The sequence below is a fragment of the Enhydra lutris genome, unplaced genomic scaffold (assembly GCF_002288905.1).
Source record: "Enhydra lutris kenyoni isolate GAN:26980312 unplaced genomic scaffold, ASM228890v2 scaffoldscaffold27, whole genome shotgun sequence".
Taxonomy (NCBI): domain Eukaryota; kingdom Metazoa; phylum Chordata; class Mammalia; order Carnivora; family Mustelidae; genus Enhydra; species Enhydra lutris.
Genome location: NW_019154111.1, coordinates 24,228,901 through 24,253,307, shown reverse-complemented (window position 1 = coordinate 24,253,307; position 24,407 = coordinate 24,228,901). Strand labels below are relative to the sequence as shown.

The 24,407-nt window shown below is 32.7% G+C and overlaps 1 protein-coding gene across 5 annotated transcripts in view; it reads right to left on the bottom strand.

The window, feature by feature from the left end:
• Positions 1–24,407, bottom strand: part of LOC111152064 (transcription factor EC) — a 118,437-nt gene that overhangs the window by 57,939 nt on the left and 36,091 nt on the right. The window contains exon 1 of one of the 5 annotated variants that reach the window (XM_022510353.1): positions 2,256–2,318. The exons of 3 other annotated variants lie outside the window; for them this stretch is intronic. Coding sequence is in view for 1 of the 2 variants with exons in the window: in XM_022510351.1 (XP_022366059.1) it covers positions 1,649–1,651 (3 nt within the window). In the remaining variant the exon portion in view is untranslated. Of the gene's footprint in view, positions 1–1,648; positions 1,683–2,255; positions 2,319–24,407 lie in introns of those variants that run through there. One more of the 5 variants, XM_022510351.1, reaches the window with a different exon arrangement.

The following is a 24,407-nucleotide window of genomic DNA, read 5'->3' as shown; positions in this document are numbered from 1 at the left end:
ATCCAGTATTTCTTACTAAAAGAGTTACATTTATCTCTGTAAGAATCTGACATGTCTAACTGACTTCAGATAATTTGATTTGTACATTGATTTCCAAAGAGTTGAATGATTGCATTTCCACATGTATAATTATGATTATTATTATACCAATATCTATCATGATCCCCTTTGAATCGTATTTCATTAGTTTATTTGAAACGATTGTGTAAGAATATTACATTTCTTTCAGTTTTTCCTTTCCTATTTCTCCTTTTTGACTACTCAAACCACTGTTTTCAAAATTGTTTTCTACTTCCACTGTGTTAATTACTACAGTTTGTGAAAATTTCACTTATGCTAGATATTTACATCATGTTTTAATGTCTTATAATTATTTTGGTTATTTAGAACTTATTACAAACCCTGTCCCATAGTCATTAAAATTCAGCTGACGCTTAAGAAACGTTTTTCAGCTCGTTTCATTTTTGACATGAGCTCCAAGTTTCAGTTCAACAAAATATACTCATGCATTTAACTGTTCTACTGCTAATAATATTAATAATCAAAACCATAAAAATAGACAACATGGAAATTACATATATTCCATTTGTTTTAATAGTGAAAAAAGACCTTGTATTCTCAAAATGGAGATTACAAATTTGGCCTCTTCAATTTAGTTTCCACCAAAAAAGTGAAAGATTTAGTATTCATTCAAAAATGACTTGAAAATATAAAGCTACACTTAGATTCATCTAAAAGAGAAGTAAAGCAGAATGGTCTGAATAATTTTGATAAGAAATTCCCATTCTGTTTCACTTTGCTTTGTTGACACAATCTCTGAATAGGGAAGAGGTTATTTTAGTGTCAAAGTTAAATGAAGTTTCCTGTAAATAAGTTACTAATTAAGCTACTTGGGATGAATTAAAGATTACTTCAGGTTTATTTTTTTTCTCAAAAATATTTCCAATGAAACATTTAAGGCAATTTTGAAAATATGGGATTATAATTCACAGGAACAAATATGTAAGAAATAGATGTGTACATATGTGTGTAAACAGATACATAATCTTCAGGTCCCTACCACAACTTTACTAATTATAACAATTGAAAACTATTACTACAAAAAGTTGTTGCTTTGAGATATTTGACATCTCCTCTACAAACTTTCAGATCCAAATCTTCATTTAAAAAACCAGAATAACTTTTAACCCTGGAAAAATAACATACACTAAAGTACTATGTGGTGTTAATTCAGCTATGAACAGAACTCATATTTTCTTACTGTCAAAAGCCAATAAAATATATATTGCTAAAATGTAAACGGAAATTAACATTTACTCATAAAATAACATATAAGATGCAATAAAATGTTAAATCAGTACAATTTAGTAAATATCTAAGAATATTAAACTGGAAGAAGAAATTGCTTTGGTTATCATGAACTAAAACAGTGTTTCTAATCTTGATTAAAAATAAGACATTAATAAAGTTTCAGATATATTTTACCTAGATTATAGCAAATCACAGCTCATGATATCTAATGATCACACAAGATGAAACCATAAGTATAAGCAAGGCATACATATCAAAGTAAAATAAGTATTGATTAGACTTGTCTTCACAGTTTGTTTAAAGTACAGAAAATTAACCTGCCAGTTTAGTTACCTACCATCAGTGATTGGATTCTATCAGTGTTATCACCTCTACAAACAGCACCAAATTATCCCTCTTCCCATAACATAAGCACCATGCCAAAAGAGACAACCAGAGTAAATGATCTGATCATGAATAATGAACAATTAGGGCTGGTTGGAATTCACTTAGTTGAGGGAAGAGAAAAGAGAAGTGGCTCATTAGGGCATTTCCTGAAACTTGGTTGGAATTTCAGTTAAGGAAGAAGAAATGACACAGCAGTTTCAAGCAGGGGGGACTTCCTTTCTTTATCTGAAATATGCTACCAATTTGAGAAACAGCACTCCAACAAAACTACTCTACAGTAGTGTGGCCACAGTAAAAGCTCTCCTTGAGCCCATTATTGCCCCGTAATTAACATTTTTTCCTAGCATATACACAAGCAGCACATGGCTGTTATCAAAATGGACTAAGATCCCACATCTATTGCAACATGTTAAGTTTCACATTTAACAGTTCTTCAACAAACTGCCCTGTCCTAATTTTCAGGTTTTAAGAATTGCAGTTTTGTTTAGAACACTAATAGATTTTGAGTTTTTGCTTAAGGCCATCAAATTTCCCATATTTCATATAATCACATTTACCTTAAATATGATTTTGCACACAAAGTGATTCCAGGTTAATTTTCATCTTGTCCAAGAATATTTTATTTTCCTATGTTGGTGGAAGATATATAATCCAGCTTATAAGATTTCTAGTAATTTTTTTTTTCATATTCCAGTGTGATCTGTATTTTTAAGGAAGATGAACACTGGTTACTTACTGCCTTTACAAATGAAATTTTCAAAAGGTTTCATTTTATATATTAGTTATCTGCATGAACTTAAAAATCTAAAGATGCAACTTTGTTCCCACACTATAATTTGTACTGAGAAAATCTACACTTATTCTATAACACTTATACCATTTGCTTACTTTATCTAAATCTATATTTTAAAACAATGTATGAAGTAAAGCATTCCCACTAATTACTGAAATTTAATGCAAAGGTTACATTGAGATTTCTCTTGTCTTTCTGCTTTGAAAATTCATGCAATTAAATTGACATTTATGTTTTTCAAGGAGTGGAAGTTATGTGAAAACATCTCAGCACTTTATATCTTGCTTGAAGAACCATAAAATTATTAGGAAAAAGTTCTCTTGTTGTCAGTAGCAAAGTTTGGAGTCATCTTACGGTTTCCAATGATGTTATCATACATTTAAATCTCTGAGGTGATAGGAAGGAGTATTTAATTTAGAATAAAACTCACTTAGATTAATATTATAAATAAAAAATAAGATGGATAAGAGACATTGTTAAGAAAGAGAAACACTTAGGGCTAGGCAATCTAAACTAGTTTAGATTGAATTACAGTTTAAAATACATTTTTGTGATTCAGAGGGTAAGGTTTGAAGCTGTATTATTATATGAGCATACATTTTGGTTTTGAAAAGTTGTAAATGCACACATGACTATATACTCCTGAAGAAACTGTTTATCTCTTTAAGAGGTCCAACAGAAGAGTTACATTAAAAAAAATATTTTTTACCTATAGTTTCTATACTTTATGTAATAAACATGTATGTTTTTGGATTAAAATATAATGTTAATGTAAAAAACTAGGTTCTACATCAAAACATTTAGGGATAGAATACTATTTGTGTGATACTGTATTATCAAGAACACATGGGGCGCCTGGGTAGCTCAGTGGTTAAGCTGCCAACTCTTGATTTCCGCTCAGATCAGGATCTCAGGGTCAAGCAATCAAGTATGGAGCCCCTCCTAGAGCTCCGCAGCTGTGCTCAGAGCAGAGCCTGCCTGTCCCTTTCCCTTTTGCTTCCCCCGCCCCCAGCTCTCATTCTCTCTCTTACTAACTAACTAAATGAAACTAAATAAAATCCTTAAAAAAAAATCCATGTTTGGTGTCCACCCCTAGTTACTGATAACAGTGAGCCGAGCATCTTTTCAAATTCATAATAAGTCCCTTTCACAGGGCTTTATGTTAATGAGGTAACTTGGTAGGCCCCTAAATAGCTTCAGGGTGGGGGCTGGTTGCCACAGGAACGAACCATGTGATTAAAGGGTTATCTTTCTTAGTCACAGATTCCATCATTTTATTTTCCTTACTTAAAACCCTCAGAAACTTCCTATTGCCTGAACTTGGAATCCAAATTCTCTAAAATAGCTTACAAAAGTCTTCACAACCCAGTCTGAGTCTGGACTTCAAGCTTTATTAGAAACATCCTCCTTTCCTTCTGCTTAGAATGTCTTGCTGCAAGATCTCCTTTTTTCAAAGTATAGATCATATCTGACCTTCTGTTTATAGTATTCTTTTGAAAGATAGCGAAAGAAAGAAAGTGTACTTGTGTGTATGTGTGAACAGATGGAACTTTACACATTTTTCTAGGGTGTTATGTCAGTATATTTTAATACCAAATATATTTATAAATTCTATATAATATCCATCAAAATTCTAGTTGCTTTCTATGGGTATTTTTGTTATTTACTAAGGATAATAAATGAAAAACAGGCAAAATATTTTTAAAATAAAAAATAGGGAGAAAGTACTTGAAAAACAAGATACTGAACACATTATAAAACTACACTAACTAAAACAGTTTACTGCTAGTATATAATAGAAAACTCAAATCTTCTGCATTTTTAGAAATTTAGTATATATTGAAGGTTGTATGTTACATTAGTAGGAAATTGATACATTCCTCAACAAATACTCTAAGGATAAGTGACAATTTGTTGAGAAAAAAGGGAAAGAGAAATAGAAAGAGAGAGAACCATACCTCCATTACACCAAAAATCTAATTTTAAAACCTTAAATATTTAAACACAAAAATTTCAAAACATCACTTAGAAAAATGAGTGATTATTTTATAACTCACAGAGTAATATATCAACAAAGGACTCTCCAACATGTTTGATTACATAAATATTAAAATCTCTCTAAGAAAAGAAGCATTCTTTTATAATTTGACCAAGCAAAAACTGGGAAAATGGGTTTTTTTGTCTGTAGCTAGAAAACATATACTAGGTAGTTAATTGTCACCACTACATTATAAATGTTTAATTATTTTCTTTTTTTGTTTTCTTACCTGAAAATGTGTTTATTGCTGGATTGGATTATAACTTTTTCTTCTTTTATTAGTAGTGATTCTAACTTAGTTTTATGACACTGAAAATTATGTAAACTACATATCTCTAACTTAACCTAGGCAGGGAGTAAAGAATATAGAATAGTTAAGCCCCCCAAATCTATCAATCACTGTTTTCAGGCTGCCTCCCAGGAAAATCAGTTCCTAGACACATCCTGCCCAACTTACACGCAAGCAAAGTGGATTCTGTCACAATGAGGGCAGCCCTCTGACAAAACTACGGTTGCAGGCTGGTGGGAGACAAGCTGTCATTCACTGAAACTGTAAGGGGTATGAGGAAGTATAGATAGAACACCAGTAGTCTCTGCTCCAAGTATCTAGAGCTAGTGCTGTCACACAGTAGACAGTCTGTATTAAATACTAAGCTTTCATGTTCTTTACATTAACCTTCCCATCAAAACTAAAACCACATTTGCTCATTTATTCATTTGTTAATAAGTTTCTATTGGATGCTTACCATTTATCAGGCACTAGGAGACGAAGAGAAACATGGTTCTCACCCTCAAGGAGATTAAAATCTAATAGAATTTGACAGATAAGTCACCCATGGTTAAAAATAGTTAAAAGACAGAAAAACAGTAATTTAATGGGGTAAGATTTAAAATAACAAACAAAAATAATATAAGGAATAAAAGGATTGTTTGCTTTTGTCTGATTTTTGTAGGAAAATAGGATATTGAAATAAGAAATGTGATGAAAGTGGAGGACGGTGGGTTTCTAAAGTCAAATATACTTGGGGGTATTAAGGTGATCAATAATATATAATGTCTAAGTTAAATAATGTTAGCATTAAAAATATTAACAAATCATATGGGAAAAAATTACTGCTTGCCAAATGGCAGTTAATACTTTTGGAAAGGGACTCAAGAGAGTAGCTCTACAGATCGGTAAAAAGCAGAAGAGAAGGGAGCATATTAGCCTTTCAAAAAGGAAAAACAACACATCTGTTGTTAATTCAGATTGCTTTTATAGAAGTCTTGAAGATAAAAGGTAAAAACCTTTTTAATGGAAATTGATTTTATAACTAGACACCTGCAATATTGAGAATATTTACGCTCATAAATATAACTCTTTTCTTACCAACAAGTAGCTTAGTTAAAAACAATCACTACTTCACAGAAGACTTCCAATTTGATAAACCTGGTTTCTCTCTTAAAAATAAATCAAATAAATCAAAGGAAATGATATATATCTCCTAAGAAGTTTGGAAAGAAAGTTCAAGATCAATATTACGATAGAAAACAAACAAACAAAATCAATTGTGAGTAGGCAGAACTGAAATTTATGTCACCCATAAATAGGAATCATGCTTTTGGAGAGATTAATAATATAATTCAGTCACTTGGCAAATAATTAGCATTGATTATTTAAAATTCTGATTTCATTATCAGTTTGGGAAAATGTAAGTTAGAAAGTTAGTATCCCATGTCTTTATGTCATAACTCCAAGTTTTGCCTGAATAGTGCTTTAACAAACACCAAATGATCTTGAATTCTGAAACTTGAGAACTACAGACCACTTAACAGACAAGAGTTAATCCCACTAAAATATGAACATTGAAACTTATCTAGACTTCTACTATTTTATTAGCATACAAGCAAGTATAATATTTGTAAACTTTCAAAAACATAAAATTGGACTTAAGTTTTATCCTATCAGAGTTATCATGTCCTTAACCAGAAGGAACCAGTTACAAGGGCTGTGCAACAGCAGTAAAATATACATATTATTATACAATTGCAGCAGTAGTTACTTTTTACTTTTATAAAATACTTTCCATCTACCTCAGTGAACTTCAGAAACATCAACTCATCAATCCACCTGTATTAGCAGAAGTACATGGACTTAATCATTGTTCCATGATAAATGGGTAAATTCTAACAAGAGAATCAAATGACATTTCCAAGTTTTTCTGTCCCCAACAGCTCAGTTTTGAAGCATAAGAAGTCTCTGGAAACCTTTAAGGCAGTAATACAATTTAATTCTTCTACGATGCCAAAGGCTTTAAGATTTCCCTAGAGTTGATATTTGATCTTGATCTTGGCATACACTAGGGTATTAAACAAGAACCAGCCCTTCTGAAAATTATGTAGTAGGCAACATTTGTCTTTAACATGAAATCTCTATGTCCTTTTCCCTTTTGCCAGATAGGTACCACAATTCCTTATCATCTGCCAATTTTTCTGCTATCTAAAACTATTTTTAGAAGACTCTAATTCATTATCCACTTTATTCACTAAGGTATAAATGACTGATAAGACTTAAAATATTCTCCCTCCCAAAAGCATTTGCATTTGGAAGGTAATGAATCTTTAAGGTAAAGAGGGAAGATATATTTAAATTTGTGAAGGAATTATTACATATAAAATTCCAGAAATCAAAAATATTCCATGGAGGATGCCATCTAATTTGAGCACTTTATGCTCAGACTAGACAATGTATTATCCATAAAATAAATAAAAGCATAAAGCTTCTTCCTTTATAATGTTAGGATGTTTCAAGTAAGACACCATGCCCCATGATTGACATTGCAGCTCACTAGAGATTGGAAAAATGACAAGTTCTCTACAGTCTGCCAAAATCATACAGTTGCTCTCTATCAGACAGGGAAGGATAGGATATGTTGTTGAAACAAACAACTCTAAAAAACCCAGAGTGTTAAAAACAAAATGCTCTTTCATACTCTACATGTCCGGTGTGGAATAGGGGAGAGCTCTATGCCACAGTTACTAAAGGACCCAGCATTATGGAAACCCCAAGTCTATATATGCTTTCAACACTACCGAGGTAGGGAAACAAAATGTGGAGAACCATATATACACATTTTTTAAGTTTCTGCAGGAAGTGACTCATTTCTGTTTATCATTCATGGGCAGAAGCTATCAAGGGCCATGCCTAGTTCAAAGGAAATTAATCCGCAATCCTCCTATGTGTTGATGAGAGAGAACAGGGATATTTGTTATTAGGGCCAGTGACTATAACATTCTCCTAATAGCCTTTAATATATCAACTTTTCCCAGGGAATTACTCCTCAGTGAAGGTGTGTTTTTCCTTAATGTCTCCTAAGAATTTCAGTCCACCCAGTAAGAAGCTGTGAGCTTTATTCTGAGCCATTTCACTATAAATACAAATAAGAGGAGAGACTCAGTACAGAAGAGGAGGGGAAACAGACAGATAGATGAAGATGATAATTTTGATCATCATGATTTGGAGAGGTAAGAACTAAAATAAAAACAAACTCTGTGTAAAAGCATATGTGTGTTTGTCAGTATTATGATGTTTGTTCTCTACGCCAAAACACCTTCCAGGATCTATCTACATGGGGGAAACTGTCATCTTTCAGAGACATTTCACAAGTATATATTTCGTTACAAGCAAACATAGTTTTCCTGAAGAAACTGTAATAGTTGCAATAATACACTTATGTTTAAAGGAAGAAAACCTGGAAAGGATAATAAGAGCAGAGATTTGGAAGAAGAAAATGTAGAAATATTTTTCCGTTTTTCCATTTTGAGGGTTTTTTTTTTTCCATTCCTTTAGAGGTTTAGCCCATGCATGCTGAAGAATCATCAATGCACATTCCTTGTTTTAATTTATAATTTTTCATTGATATTTTTATCTATTATAAAACTATATTCTGACAAAGTGAAATAAGAAGAAATGGAAGAGGGGAGAGGTCTAGATGTGAACTGAACAAAAAGAGTAGAATAAAGTAAGGTATAAATGATCTGTTAGAGATAATTCCTACTCTTGGTGACCACAAATGTCAATGGTATCTAAATTCACTTTGGTCAGTAGGTGCTTCATAGTATGGGAATAAAACAAAGAAAAATGAGGCTTGTAGGATTTTAATAAGGATGTCAACAAATCCCAAGGAAAATGATTACACTGGCAGGCATAGTGTTGTTTTTTTAATGGAATCTTGGTATCTTAGGAAGTAGCCAGCATGATTTATTCTTATTTCCTGATTTAAAAAATAAAATATAATTACCTGTATATTTGTTCATATGGGTTCAGAAGAAAGATGCCAAAATAAATATTTAAAACAGCATTTAAAATAACTTTTCCCTTAAATTTCTACAAGGACATATAAATCAGAAATTATAAATGGAAAGACTGCTATTTTAATATTGGTTTTATTTTACAATTGCATTTCAAGCATTTCATTTTTATTTGTTTTCTCACCCCGGATTAAAAATTGATTATAATACTGAAATTGCACAGCATTGTGGTGGTTAGCTTTGAATGCGTGGATCAAGGACACTGAACCCAGCAAGTACAAACATGGAATCACACATCCACAACATCTAGCCACTAATATGACGATCAGTGAAAACCATCCTACATATTCCAAACCACCTTCCCAACTGCACCCTTGCCATTTGGAACCCATGCAATATGATTTAACCCAAATTTGCAATACCCCATGTTTGTGAGAATATTAGGCCAAATGGTTAAAAAAATTAACTTTGGATCATTCACTTTTATTTTGACAGAGAGAGAGATTAGATATACTGCTATGGTTTAGAAAATTTAGAATCCAATATGTTACTATGTAGAGGCTTCCCTCAAGGGAAGGTTAGTACTTAATTTCCCAAGATACTTAGTTCCTATAGCTTGAGTATCTATCTTTTATTGTGAAATTTAAACAAAAAGGACCTGTTAAATCTGGTAACTGAAATATTTCTCAAACTGCAAATTACCGGGTGTGTCTAGACTATCCTGTAAACACATCAGTTGCACTGGGTGTGAGCTTTGAATTGCCTTATCTTTCCATAGACCATTTCTGTGGGTTACATTCCCCATATAATAATGTTTCCTTTTGTTTTTTGATAATCTAATGAGGAAAAAGGAGAAGAATATAAAAAGAAAAAAAGAAATGAAAATATAACCAACTTTTAGAATGCTAGTGAAAGTGGCAGACTATCATAAAGTGCAAGCCAAATACTCTTCAAATAATCAGTTCTACATTCAGGTAATTTGGGCATATGGACCAAGTGCCAGGACTTGTGCTAGGTGGTGGTGTTTGTGTGTATTGCAGAATACAGTGATTTTTTTTTTTTTAAAGGTAACACATTTCAGAAATTAAAAAGTTAGGAGACTGTAAAATTCAAAGCTTTGAGAAGTTCCTATGTTAAGTAAGAGAAAAAGAGAGCTGGTAAGTGTCAGTAACCATGTTGGTATATCTGAAATGTGTGACAAGTAATGGTGTGCTCAGAAGTAATTCTTTTCTCCTGTGTGTAGATCTTGCTAATCATGTAGAAAACTGTACTTCATTGTCTGGTTTCAGTTCAAAGCAGGAAAAACACAGCGCTTCTAAAAACACAGGGATTTCACAGGTTTTGCGTTCTCTGTCATGCTCCCCTGTTTTGGATAACAGCTCTGAAACAAAGGGAACACACACACACACACACACACACACACACACACACACACAAGTAAAATGGCTGTTGGTGACTCTCACTCCTAAAAGATAGAGATTCATGATCAGACATTTCACAAAACAAGAGGCAAGAGATGTATCTCTCACACAATATGCAGACCTACAACTGTTCATCTTCAGCTGGCAATCTGATAGGAAGCTATAAACCAGGTATTAAGAAACACACAATAGGGTGACTAGAAGGAACAATAATGAAAGTGGTGCCTAGTAACCTTAATTTTAAAGAAAAGAAAAAACAGGTAAAAGTATCAGGCACAATAGTTAGATTTTAGATGTCTATATTATCAATTCACAGAGTATAGGTAGCAAAGTGAAAATGACATTTTAGCACAATGAGATAAATGCAATCCTACAGGTACCACTGACAGTTGGTAGAATAGCATTCTTTTCTAGAATAGAACCACAGATGAACATGCTTGGTTACAAAAAAATATACATAATACAGCCTAAGCACTAGAAGTATGGCACTGCATATGAAGAAGGAACAACTAAATGGGTTACATGGGCTCAGGGAAACATTCACAATGTAGATGACCTGATAAAAAGAAGTGCTATTAAATGGATACCACCTGATATCAAAAGTAAATTTGGAGCTCTTTAACTAATATTATTTAATTCTGAATATTCGGAGTTTTTAAAAATTTTTCCCGCTTTATTGAATAAAGATGAAATAATATAATTATATGTGTTTAAAATGTACGACATAACTTGATATACTTACATAGGGAAATAATTACCACGATCAAGATAGTTAACACACCCATCAACTCACATAGTCAATCCTTTTTTTATAGTGAAAACACTTAAGACATACTCTGAGCAAATTTCAGGTATATAATACTGTATTATTAACTATAGTCTAACTGAAAGCAGAACTTCATAATTAAATGGACAATGCTAAGTTCATTATTAATTTGCTAAAAGTTCATCTGTATAGGAGTATAAAACCTAACTAGGGATATAACGACTTTTTGTTAAAAGTAATTAGCACAAACTGATTTGGAAGCTAGAACTAAACATTAAAAAAACAAACAAACAAACAACAACCCATCCATTCCTGAATCCAGCAGAATTCAGGACACATTCAGAAGTCAGGCAGGGATGATGGGAGAAAAAAGTAAGAGTAAGTCAATATCTAGGTCAATATGACTCTTTTCCCTCTAAATTTTGTTAATAACTCTCATTAATTCAATGAAGAAAAGGCTGAATAAACTTTGAAACTATGAACTTGAATAACTTATTTGGGCTCCTTTTAAAGATAATGGTTATATTTCCCAGAAATCTAAAATAAACTTCCCTTACATTGAAAGAGAGGGCCATAATGTGTGGGAGAACTGATATATGTACATTTGTTGCTAAAACTTGAATCTCTTTACTTGTTAACTCAAACTGCCTTGACTTCTCATGTTTATGCAAAACAGATTTTTTTGGAGAAAAAAAGAAAGGTACTGTAACATCAGAGGAAATCATCAAAGAACTAGTGGCAACATCTTAAGGCTTTTATCAAAGTAGTGAGGGAATGCATTAAAGCAACAATATCTGAGGCTTACATGTGATGGGACTACTAAATTTAATAGTGTATCTTATGAACATATGTGTATATAAAGATTTTTCTGTAAGAATACCCCATTCTGAAAGACTTTTTTTCCTGAGTAATAGAACATTATTCTCTCAAGACATTTCAGGAAAAAAAAAAATCTACCAATAGTTTATTAATAATAGATGCCTCACACTCTACAAACAGAGGACCAAAGTTTTTGAAAAACTATATGCACTGTAAGTGAAGGTTATACAAAGGGGAATAAGCTTATGAATGGAAAAGTCATTAAAAAAATCCCTCATAGAAACCTGAGGAGAAAATGGTAGGCTAAAACATGAATTGTTAAAACTGAGTCACAGTACAGGAGGATTTAAGTAAAAATAGGCAGTTCTCATCTAGCAAATCTGGCCAAGCAAGCGATGATCAAATTTGAGATATCTATTTACATTTATAAAAATGTGTTAAGAATAAAACATTCCTTATTTTCAAAGAAAAGGTATTAAAAACAACATAGTTTTACCTGCAAGTAATAGTTAAGTAGAAAAAGGAAAGGAAACTCATACAAAAATGCACATCTAAGTATTTGAGACTGTGACCATTTGAGATGCTGCTACAGAGAAAAGTCATGGGAGGTCACCAGTGGGTTTACTCATACACTGACAAATCCAAGGTCAACTTTTCATGCATATTTGGTCTACTTGGGGGTCATGAAAAATAAACCAAACACTACTGAGCTGAAGGAGAATGTATAGGTAGGATTGCTAATGCTATTAAGGAACTCTTCTGCCTGCTATATGGGGTCTTCCCATGAACGTGAACTACAAAGCCACTACCTTCCAATTTCTGGGACTCTCAGTTGCTACATAACGCATAATTATTTGCTCAACAATAACAAGGTAATCTACAATCTCTAAAATTTGATCATCTAAATTTCTGGCAGAATTAGCACCTAAGTCTTCCAATAGGAAAAATGTAAAGTTTTTCTCAGAAGTTGAGAAATTGACCCTCTGAATATTAAACATAGTAGTGAGTTGACCTAAAGAAGACAAGAGTGGGATTTATTTAACAGTCTAAAAATTTTTATGCATATTTTCTATCATGGCTAGAGCAAGTCTTATGGGCTACCCCACAGGCCAATAATGTGTTACCCCTTCTTACCTGATATCTTAAGGTATTTGTACAAAATCTATTTAATGAGAATAAGCATTTGCTCTTAATTAGTACTAATATTATGCCTCTTTATACTCAAAACAAGAGACTTATTACATGTTCTGAATATAAAATTAAATTGTTTGGAATTAAATTGTTTGGAATATTCTTTCCTTTCATGGGTCACTGAGAATAGATGTAACTAACCTATACTTGTTTAGTTACAAAATATTATCAGAATGGTAAGTTTATTTTCTTTGGGCTACCATATCAACAAAATATCTACAATTTATTTAGTTCTGGTGTTTTCCTCAGTTTTTGAGCAACAACCATTTGGGAAGCATATTTAAGGTTAGATAATAAAGGGAATCGCTGGCTCCTGGTAAACAGCCAGATGCTGAATATCATACTCTCCTACAGCATTTTGACTGCATACACCTGCTGGCTTCAGGCATCTGAGAGCTGACTGGTCTCAGGCTTGGAAGCATAATCTGTAGTTCGGCTCGGAACCTGCCTATGTAAGGTGCAAAATACCCAACTGGGACAGGCCAGCATCCGTAAAGGGTTTCTCCTTTTCAAATTATTTTCCACTGAGCAGCAGTGTCTACTTCAGTGGAAAGGAAGCCAAATTTGATTTTACCAATTATGCAAGGAATTGCATGGAGGAAACCTGAGCAAATTAGCACCCTATAGCCCACGTATCCCAGTGTTGTTGTGCTGCCTAAAAACTGGCGCCGTATGATGCTGTAAAGTCAGCTGGATCCTTAATTTAACACAGGTATCCCAAGGAAAGGAAAAGTTGGGCTTCTAGTAATTTATGTGAAAAATATCTCTTCCTTATTTCATGAGCTCAAAGAGAACAGACATTTTTTTCAGCTTAATGACCACTGAACCCAACCACAAAACTTAGTGCCCAACATATACTTAGTACTTAATAGCTCTCTAATGAATAAATGAAATTGACAAACATATGGATGATATTCCCTGCACATTAAGTGCGACTAAAATCATCCTGTCTCATTCCAGAAAGATGTAAGTACAAAAAAAAAACAAAGGATCTGCAGCAAAAAAAAAAAATCTCACAATGATTTACATTTTTGAAGTTGTAAAAAACTAGTCCCATATGTATAGACCATAACACCTGCAAGGGAGATGAGCTATTATGCAATCTTTTGAATTTATGCCTTGAAACCTTCTTACAGAAAAGACCACTTCATTACAATAAAAACAAGAGTGAACACTTACAAAGTGTTATTAATATCTCAGTAATTATACTGAAAACTATACAAATATGGAAAAATTAAACAATCTTATGAGGAGGTACTAATAATTCCCATATTATAGATGAGAAAATTGAGGTGTAGAGTTCAAGTAAGACACAAAGTCATATTGGAGGTAAAATTCAAGCTCAGGAAGTCTGGCTCCAGTTGAAATTTTTTTTAAGTTTATTTATATATTTTCGTAATCTCTATACCCAATGACCCCCAAGTCAAGAGTTATGTGTTCCTCCAACTGCGCCAGCCAGGTACCCCTCAAGTTGAATTCTTAATGCCATAAAACATGATTTCTAGGGATGAGATTCTCAAGTTAAACTCACAGAATAGTCCAAAAGGAATTGCCTCTTCTACAGAACCCAAGCAAATAGTATTATTGTGTGTGAATACACATCTCACAACAGTTATGCTCGTGATGTCTTATATTCAGATGTATGTGTATGTATATTTATCCACATTAGGACACTCAGGAGGAGGAGGGAGAGGAACAGAAAAAGGAACAGCATTAATAATACTCAAAATAGCTGCAAACACTTATTGAATGTTTACTACACACTGGGGTCAGCATTTTTCATGTATTATGGTTTAACTCTTCCAAAAATTCTTGATAGGTGCTACTATTTATCATCTACTTAATCCATATTGTCAAACTAAGGACTAGTTAAATTAACTTTGTGGCATGTCAGGTGCTCTTCGGAACCTCATGCAAAAGATTTGTGCTGTGAGAAGAGAGGATCAAAAGGCTATGTCCTGAGGGACTGTCCTGAGGATGGGGTTGCTAGAGAAATTAGCAGGGTGGTTTGCAGCATTTTAACTTTGATATGCCTATTAGATAGCAAAATGCAAACATACAGGAGAGCACAAATAGAGAGATTGGTCAAGATGGGTGGCGCTCACAGTGGGGAGATTGGTCAAGGTGGTGATCAAGAGTCCATTCTGAGTGAAAGAAAGGAAGCCAGGGAGTGTGGACAGACTTAGGAAGTGGGAAATGGGAACTGTGGAGTTGAGAGTTCTTGGAAGTTCTCTTCTGATAGCTCCCATTTCCTAGGTGAAGAATGTAAGAGCAGGGAGAGGTATTTAAGGTTGATGAGAAAGGAGAGATTTCAAAGACAGAATGCATTTGGACATGTAACTAAATTTCTGGGCAATAGTAAAAACCAATTTGAAATTCATAGTTATTAAAGTGAAACCAAATAGCCAGTTTGTTTTGGGTTTTCTCCCCTATACTTTGTGTGGGCATGTACAGAGTATAGTTGGATTTAAATAGGATTGAGATTTTTGTTGACAAGAAAGGTGAAGAAAGAGATGGACAAAAAATTTAAGTGTGAACAAAGGCATTTTGACATTTCCAGTGGCAGTAATGTTAGTACTGGGCGCCTGAGTGGCTCAGTGAGTTAAAGCCTCTGCCTTCGCCTCAGGTCATGATCCCAGGGTCCTGGGATCGAGCCCCACATCGGGCTCTCTGCTCAGCAGGGAGCCTGCTTCCTCCTCTCTCTCTGCCTGCCTCTCTGCCTACTTGTGCTCTCTGTCTGTCAAATAAATAAATAAAATCTTAAAAAAAATAATGTTAGTACTGAGGACAATAATAAAAAAAGCTAACCTGATAGTGTACACTATGTGCCAAAAAGGAACTTTTCTAAGCACATTATATAATTTTTTTTTCCTTCATAACAATCTTCTGTGGCATGTATACTGTTACCATTTCCATTTTATAGGTTAGCAAACTGAAGCAGAAAGATTTAGTAAATTATTGAAGGTTATAGCTAGTAAATGGTAAAGGCAGGGTTTAAGCCTTTTATTCCAGGCAGTCTGGCTGCATATAACAGTAATTCTATACTGCCATGAAGAACTGTGGAAGCTATTGAATAAGGAGAGAATTACTTATGAAAGATAAAGGTAATGAAATGGTGGAAAGATCAATGAGTTGCAGGTCCCAATGGAGTAAAAAAGAATTAATGCTGCAGTTGTGGTTCTTCAATGATATGAAATAAAAAATAAGATGTGTTAGTTAGTGATGAAATTCACGGAATTAAAAATCATGAAAGATGTGCCTATATCTGGAATGATGGGGTCTAGAATATAATCATGTAAAATGATGGTTAACATAATAGAGTCTAAGATCCCTAGGAGGAAAAAAGATCAAGGGATTAAAAGACCAAAGTATTAAAGATATTATCTAAGAGGTATTGAAATGACTGAGACAAAACCAGTTTTAGAGAGTATGACCCAGATCTAGAGAATGACACAGATCCAGATCAGAGAATGAATGAAGAGGATCAATACTGAAATGATGATAGATGGATGGGGCTGCCCGATTTAGCAAATAAAAATACGGGATACCCAGATACATTTAAATTTCAGATAAAAATGTTTTTTTTTTTTTTTAAGTGAAAGTATATCCCAACTATTGTGTGGGTCATACAGATAACAAACAAACAAACAAACAAAAATGTATTGTTCTTCTGACACTCAAAGATAGCTGGGCATCATCTGTTTTCTCTGGCAAGCCTATTAATGGAGTCAGCATCTGAATTCAGATTTGTCCTACTCCCAGATTAAGTTCCTAGACTTGATATATCTTTATCATCAGTATCAATTTAAGGAAACTAATAAACAAGTTTTACCAAGTCAGAATTATACTCCTAGTCTGCTAAATTAGAATAAATTTCATTCTATGATTTTATATTATATTCATATGATTATATAAAGGTATATGGCATTTTATAAAAGCAAAAGTATTTTAAAAGCACAAACTGCAATCTAAAATTTTTATCACTAGTTATATGTGTAATTAGATATCAATGGGCAGACTCCCTGATCATCTATGTTGTTAATTCAGTTTAGCAAATAAGTCCAATTATGATGACAGGAAAATAGCTACGCATTATCACAAATCATCTTTCATCTCTGACATAAATGGGAAAAGATCCCTCTCAGTAATTCCATAGTTATATTTAAAACAAATTTAGCATTGTGTTTGAAGTTGTGCTTTTAAAAGCAATAGGCCCCATAGTTTGGAATCAATGCTCTAGTAATGTCTGTCATTTAAATATGACTTTTTTTCTTTTTCCATTGCTATTTCATCCTATTTCATCTTTAATTTAAATCCTCTTTGAATTATGTAGGCAAAATCAAAAAAGATAGAAATATATGTGTATAAGAAAGAATAGAAAGCTAAATAATTCCAAAAGAATTAAACATACAAATATTTTATAATATTTGTTTTATAGTGATTTCATAGTCTATTTGGACTTTGTACTGCTTTCATGTTATGGGCTTTCCCTACAAATTATATAAGCAACATAAGAAATATACATGGATTATATACAGTAAAAAGATTTATAATAAATATTTTATAAAATTAAAATGTAAAACTTTTAAAGAGATCTTATACATAAAGTTTCGATTTTTCTAAGTTATATATATATATATATATATATATCATCCCAATGATTTCACAATTCTGTGATGAATATATTATGGCTGTAGTAATATCTGTTTTGCAAATAAGAAAATCAATAATAAACAAAAGCTTAAAATATGACTGACAAACTAATCAGTTGCAGGTTTCATTCAAGGACCAGATATTCCTATTATGTTTCTATGATCTTTTCACTATGATAACCTACATTTCTAGGTGCTTCTATTTGGTACATACTGTATCATATTCTTTCTGTTTTCATTGATATTATAATTAGCAGTTATTAAAGATAACTATTATCTTTATCATAACTATTGCTACATATTGTTAAACCTCACTAAAACAGTAGTAAAATATTGTTAAGAAAGCACAAACTGAATGTTACTACAGCTGACAAAGACTAACAGAGACTGGACTTACCCTCCTAATTGAAGCAACTAAAAAATGACAAAAAAAACTTGAAAAAACAACTTTCAAGAAACTGCACATGAGTCAATAAGAGAATGATCCCTGAGACACAGGAGACATTCAAGAAAAAAGTAAGCTCAATGATTTCCCTAGTTTACTGCCATGAGAGTTTCCAGCCCCTGATACAGAGAAAGTCAACCCAAGCAGAAACTGGCAGATTCTATGAGTGGGGAAAGCAGAAATGAGAATATAGGGAGACTAAGGTGCCTAGAGTTCTCAAGGCAGTATACTGGGAAGAAAAGAGCTCCACAGAGAAAGAACCCCAGATATCTGCAGGTATCCCTCTCAAAATACTCATCTACATACTAAACTGTGCTACTAAACTGTGATACTATTTATGTGAGAAAAATAACCCAAACCAAAAAAAAGGACCACCTGAAATGATTAGAGCAGCAGACATTCTGAAAAGCATGATTCATAGGTATTGGGTAGAGAACTCATAAGGATCTTGCCTCAGTTATCAGAATACTTAACCCTAGATTAGATCTAGCGCTGCTCTACTCCTATCTAAACAACAACATCAACATCAACATCAACAACAACAACAACAACAACCCTTAAAAACATGACACAAAATTTTCAAATTCTTTCCAAGTCACTAAATTGTGTCCTAGAACAAAGCTCAAAAACATTACAAATACAAAAATATTCAGCATCCAATAAGGTAAAATTTACAATGTCTGGGATCTGTAAGAAAAAAAAAATTATCGAAGATGCAAAGAAATAGAAAACACAACCCAAAGTGAGGAGAAAAATCAATCAAGAAATATTGCTCTTGGAGCGCCTTGGTGGCTCAGTTGGTTAAGCATCTGTCTTAAGCTCAGGTCATCTGGGATCTAGCCCCACATTGGGTTCCCTGCTTAGTGAGGAGTCTGCTTCTCCCTCTCCCTTTGCCTTTCCCTATGCCTGTGTTCTCCTGCTCTCTCTCTGTCAAATAAATAAATAAAATCCTTAAGAAAAAGAAAAAAAGAAAAATCAATCTTTAAAAATAAGCAGAAAGTGTCATTAAAACATTATAACTGTGGCTGTGTATTTGAGAAAATTTGGAGAGTTACATAAACTATATAAAAAACTCAAAATAAACTTCCAGAGATGAAAACAACAATCTGTGAGATGCAAAGTATGCTAGATTGGAATAACAACAGATTAGATACTGCTGAGAAAAAAAGTTTAGGAAACTCAAAGTCATAACAAAATAAACAATTCAAAAAGAAATACAGAGTAAACAAGAATAACAACAATTAAAATGAACACAGTGTCAGTTAGCTGTGGGACAACTTCAAGTAACCTAAAATAAGTGCAACTGTAATCCCCAGAGTTAGGAAGAGAGAGAGAACAGAAAAAAATATTGGGAGAAATAATGGCCAAAAACTTTTCAAATATGATAAAAACTATAAACCCATACATCCAAGAAGCTCAATTAACCCCAAGCCCTAAACAATTTAGCATATATTACTAAATTGTTAAAAGCCAGTGATAAAGACAAAATCTTAAAAGCAGCCAGAGGCAGGGGAAAAACATGTTATGTACAGAGGAACAAAGGTAAAGATGACAGTAAGTTTCTGTCACTGAAGTCAGTGAAAGAACATCATTAAGATACTAAAAGATAAAAATGATAAACCTCGATTTCTAAACTCAACAAAAATATCTTTGGAAAATGAAGGTGAAATACTTTTCTAGACATACAAAATCTGAAGGATTCATCACCAGAAAATCCATACTATAAGTGTCAAAGGAAGAAAGGGACTATAAATAGTAATTTATGGGCAAATATGCAAGAATTTTTTCTATTTAAATTTCTCTAAAAGATAATTGACTCTTTAAACAAAAATTATAACAATGGCAATGTGAGGTTTATAATATCTGTAAAAGCAAAATTAATGAAAAATAGCACAAGAGAGGGGAGAGGAGAAATGGAAGTCTACAATTGTGACGTTCTAATAGTACACATTGAGGTATAGTATCAACTAAGGGTAACCTGTGTTAAGTCAAAGATATAAACTATAAACCCTAAAGTAACAGTTGAAATAATTAAACAGAATTATAATGAATAAGCCATCAAAGTACATAAAACTATATTTGTTTAATTTGACTAATCTAAGAAGTAGCAGAAAAAGAGAACAAAAAATGGATGAAAAAAACACAAATATTAAGATGATAGGTTTAAATGACCCAAACTAATAATTAATAATCTACACTAAATGTAAATGGTCTTATTACCTGATTCAAAGGCAAAGATTGTAAAACTGCATTTTTTTTAAAAGTAAGACCCAACCGTATACTCCCTACAAGAAATACACTTTAAAGTAATAAATACTTTAAAAGTGAAAGAATGGAAAAAACTATATTATACTAACACTAGTCAAAAGAATCAACTGAAGTTGGTTTCTGAGCAAAGAATATCAGCAAGGATAAAGAAGTCCATTTCATAATAATGAAAGTGTTGAGGACATAATGATTTTAAACAGTCATGCAACTGACAGAAATTCAAAATATATGAAGCAAAAACTGATGGAACTCCAATAAGAAATAGAAAATCTTGGAATCTTAGGATTTTTTAAAAAGATTTTATTTATTTAGAGAGCACCAGTGTGTGCATGGGTATGTGAGCTGGCACTGGGATGGGGTGGTAAGAACACAGGAAGAGGGAGAGAGAGAACCTCTAGCAGACTCCACGTTGAGCACAAGCCAGATGCAGAACTCAATCCCAGGACCCTGATATGACCCGAGCCAAAATCAGGAGTTGGATTCCTAACCAATTGAGCCACCCAAGCACCCATGAAATCTTAGGGATTCCACCCAACCACAACAAATTCACATTGTTTTCATGTGTAGATGAAAAAATTTACCAAGATAGAACATAGTATTGGCAACAAAACAAATATTGAAACATTTTTTAAAAATCGTGTCATACCAAGTATGTTCTCTGCAATCAAAGCAGAATCAAAACAGAAAGAACGCTGGAAAATCAAACATTTGGAACAAAATAACATACTTCTAAATAACACATAGTCAAAAAAGAAATCAAAAGAGAAACTGGGTATTTTGAACTGAATGAAAATAAAAATAAAACAGCTGAATTTATGAGATGCTGGTAAAGCAGTGCTTAGGGAGGAATTTTTAATAGCACATTTCTATATTAAAAAGGAGAAATGCTTCATATCAAAGGCCTCAGATTCCACTTTTAGAAACTAGAAAAAGAGGACAGATTAAACCCAAAGTAAAAGAAAGGAAATATTAAAGATCAGAATGAAAATTAATGAAATAGAAATCAATTAATGAAACAAAAAACTGGTTATTGAGAAAATAAATAAAACTGACAAAATTCTAGCTAGGCAGAAGAGAAAATAGAGAAAGAAAATACAAACCACCCAATAAGAAATGAAAGAGGTGGCATTACTATATATACTAAAAGTAGTAAAATGATGATCAGTGCATATTACAAACATCTTTTTGCCAAAAAAATAAAAACTTTAAAAAATAAAATGGACAAAATTTTTAAAAGACAGAAACAAGATTTTAAGAAGAAACAGGTAATCTGAATAGCCTATATCTATTAAAGAAAAAGAAATAAAAAATTTTCCTCTAAAGGAAATTCCAAGATCAGATGGCTTCATTGATAAGGATAAAATAAGTTTTACACAAACTCTTCCAGAAAATTGAAAAGGAGGGAATCTTTTCCTATTCATTCTAGAAAGTTAGTATTACCCTGCACCAAAACCAGATTTTACAAAATAAGAAAACTACATATCTATATGTAGTTTTACATGTCTATATTTTATCTATATATATTTTACATATCTATATTTTTATGAACATAAATGAAAGAATATTAAAGAAAAATTTTGTAAATTGAATCCAGCAGTATATCACATGGAAAAAATAACATGACTTATTAGAATTCATCCTACAAATACATTACTTAGAGACTTGAAGTACCAAACACATGAGCTAAAGTCATGAATGGAGATGCTTCTGGGACAGAGAAAATGAAGGGACAGGGTGAGGGTGTAGAATACTGATTTTTTTAAGAGCCATGCTGAACTCTTTGACTATGTATAATACTGATAAAAATGGACACCAACAAAGGATTTATATTCAGTACAGATTATAGCACATTTACCAACTATGGCATGAATTTTAAATTGATTATAAATTGATTCTTAAAACAAAGAATATTTCATCATTGAACTTGCGACAGCTTCATCACCTATTGTATGGTGGTGGCTAAATATAGGTGTCTAAATATATGTGCACATTTCTGTATGGATTTGATGCAGTTGCTGTTCCCCTAGGAATTTCAGCAGGTCCTCTGCAGCACAGTTGAGACATAACATCACATTAAAGTTATACAGCACCATCCTAAAGTGAGAAAAGGGCTTCCCAGTCAGTTAAAAAAAGATGAATACAACCTGATTGAAGTTATTATCTTACCTCAAGAAAGAATATAGCAAACAGAAGGAGGCTTGTAAATAAAATAAAATTAGAATCTTCCTGGTAAATGCTGGCAATGTTCATTCAAGGCCCACCCAGGGAAGAAGGTGCTCTGTTTACCTAACACAGCCTGATGGCCCCGGTGGCTTTTCTGTTACTAATGAAGAAATAAATTCACTCATCTTTCATTACCTGCTGCCATTAAATGTTTGAGTCACTTAAACAGTTCTTTATTCTGACTCCAGGCCCACCACAAAGCCATAAAGATCAGATACAGTCATCAGAGGACACAAATATGTAGCAACTGAGGTAGTGGCATTTCTCATTGGAAATTATTATAATATATATTTATTTTCATCTAGGCTAAAGTGGGTTCCTCCCTAAGATATTAACCAACATTTAATATGCTGGAAAATATTTTTTTTTAGTTGGTAATTCTGAGTTAGTGGTGATGAAATAGAGGATAATGTTTTTAAAACTGTTGGGGAATATGTGTCTGAGATAAAGCTGAAGAGCAACATATATTCTAATTTTAAAATATTGACTTACATTTGGGATTAAAAATTTTCTTTCTCTGAGTTGTAATGATCCTGGGAAACATTTAAAAAGCTTGAGAGCTTTTGAACTTAACTGGTGAAGTGTTAAACTAGTTCAGATAAAGGAGTTTAGCCAAATTGTAATTGTTTTCTGTGACGTTTAAAAAAAATTCACTTACAAATTAAAACAAAAAAATCTCTGGAGCTGAATATATATATCATAGGTTATTTCTACTGTATAAATTGCATCTTCAGTAGCTCAGGGGTACCCTAGTAGTCTTGAGAAGATAATGCAATTTGCAATTTGCTAAATTATTCCCTAGGCAGTTTACACAGTAGGAGTGTATGATGTATTAAAGTCACAGTACAATTTATGTGAAAACTAGGAAAAACTCTTTATTTTTCATGGCTTACACTAAGGATTCCCCAATTTTCCACAAACTTTGGTTTACTTATTTCAGATGCTTAGGGAAGACTTATTATTCATGGATATTTGAATGAATGTTTAATAGGTAGAATTTCAGGGAGTGTTTCAAAATAAAATGAGGATTTCAAGGAAAATGAAGCAATTTCTTTTTTATATTTTTGAGGAGGTTGAAGAGATCTGGAGGTCCCTGCTTCCCTTGCATTGTATGGCAGGATGATTACTTTTCTATAAGCCTGACCCTGATCTCCCTGAACCCAGGCAAAAAACTACTTCAAGTTTGCTAAGCCTAGAAATAGTTTAAGTATTACATTAAGTACGACTTGAAAACAAACATTCAGAGAATCTGACTTTAAAAACCTAAAAGGAAAGGAGAGTAAATTGTGGGTGGACAGAATTAAATTTGTGGGAGGTAAGCAAATAGGAAAGCAAAAAGCTGAAAAATATATATCTATGTCTGAAAAATAATTAAATTGAGTTCCTGACATTAAAAAGTTCTAATAGTCTAAACAATATATACAAAACATTTTAGTTATAATTCTTTGAATAATTTGACTGATTTTTGAAATAATTAACGAAGTGGGAGAAATGTTGTCTTGTGTATAAACAGTTTATCTATGAAACAAAATTTTAATAATTTTTAACACTATCAGAAAAGAATGCTCTGCCTTCACAAGTCTTAGTAATAAATAATCTAAAAGTAAGAGACAAAAAAATATATCCCAAAGTCATAAAACAACTGCAGAAAATCTCTTAGATATACCTAGTTCTTCAGTGTATGTGCAGGCTATTTTACAAAGATCCACACTCTCATTTTTACTGTAACGTTTATATTTTCTAAGAATAGGTCCAAGAATAGAACATACTGAACTTAAACACTGAAATAATAAAAATAATGCA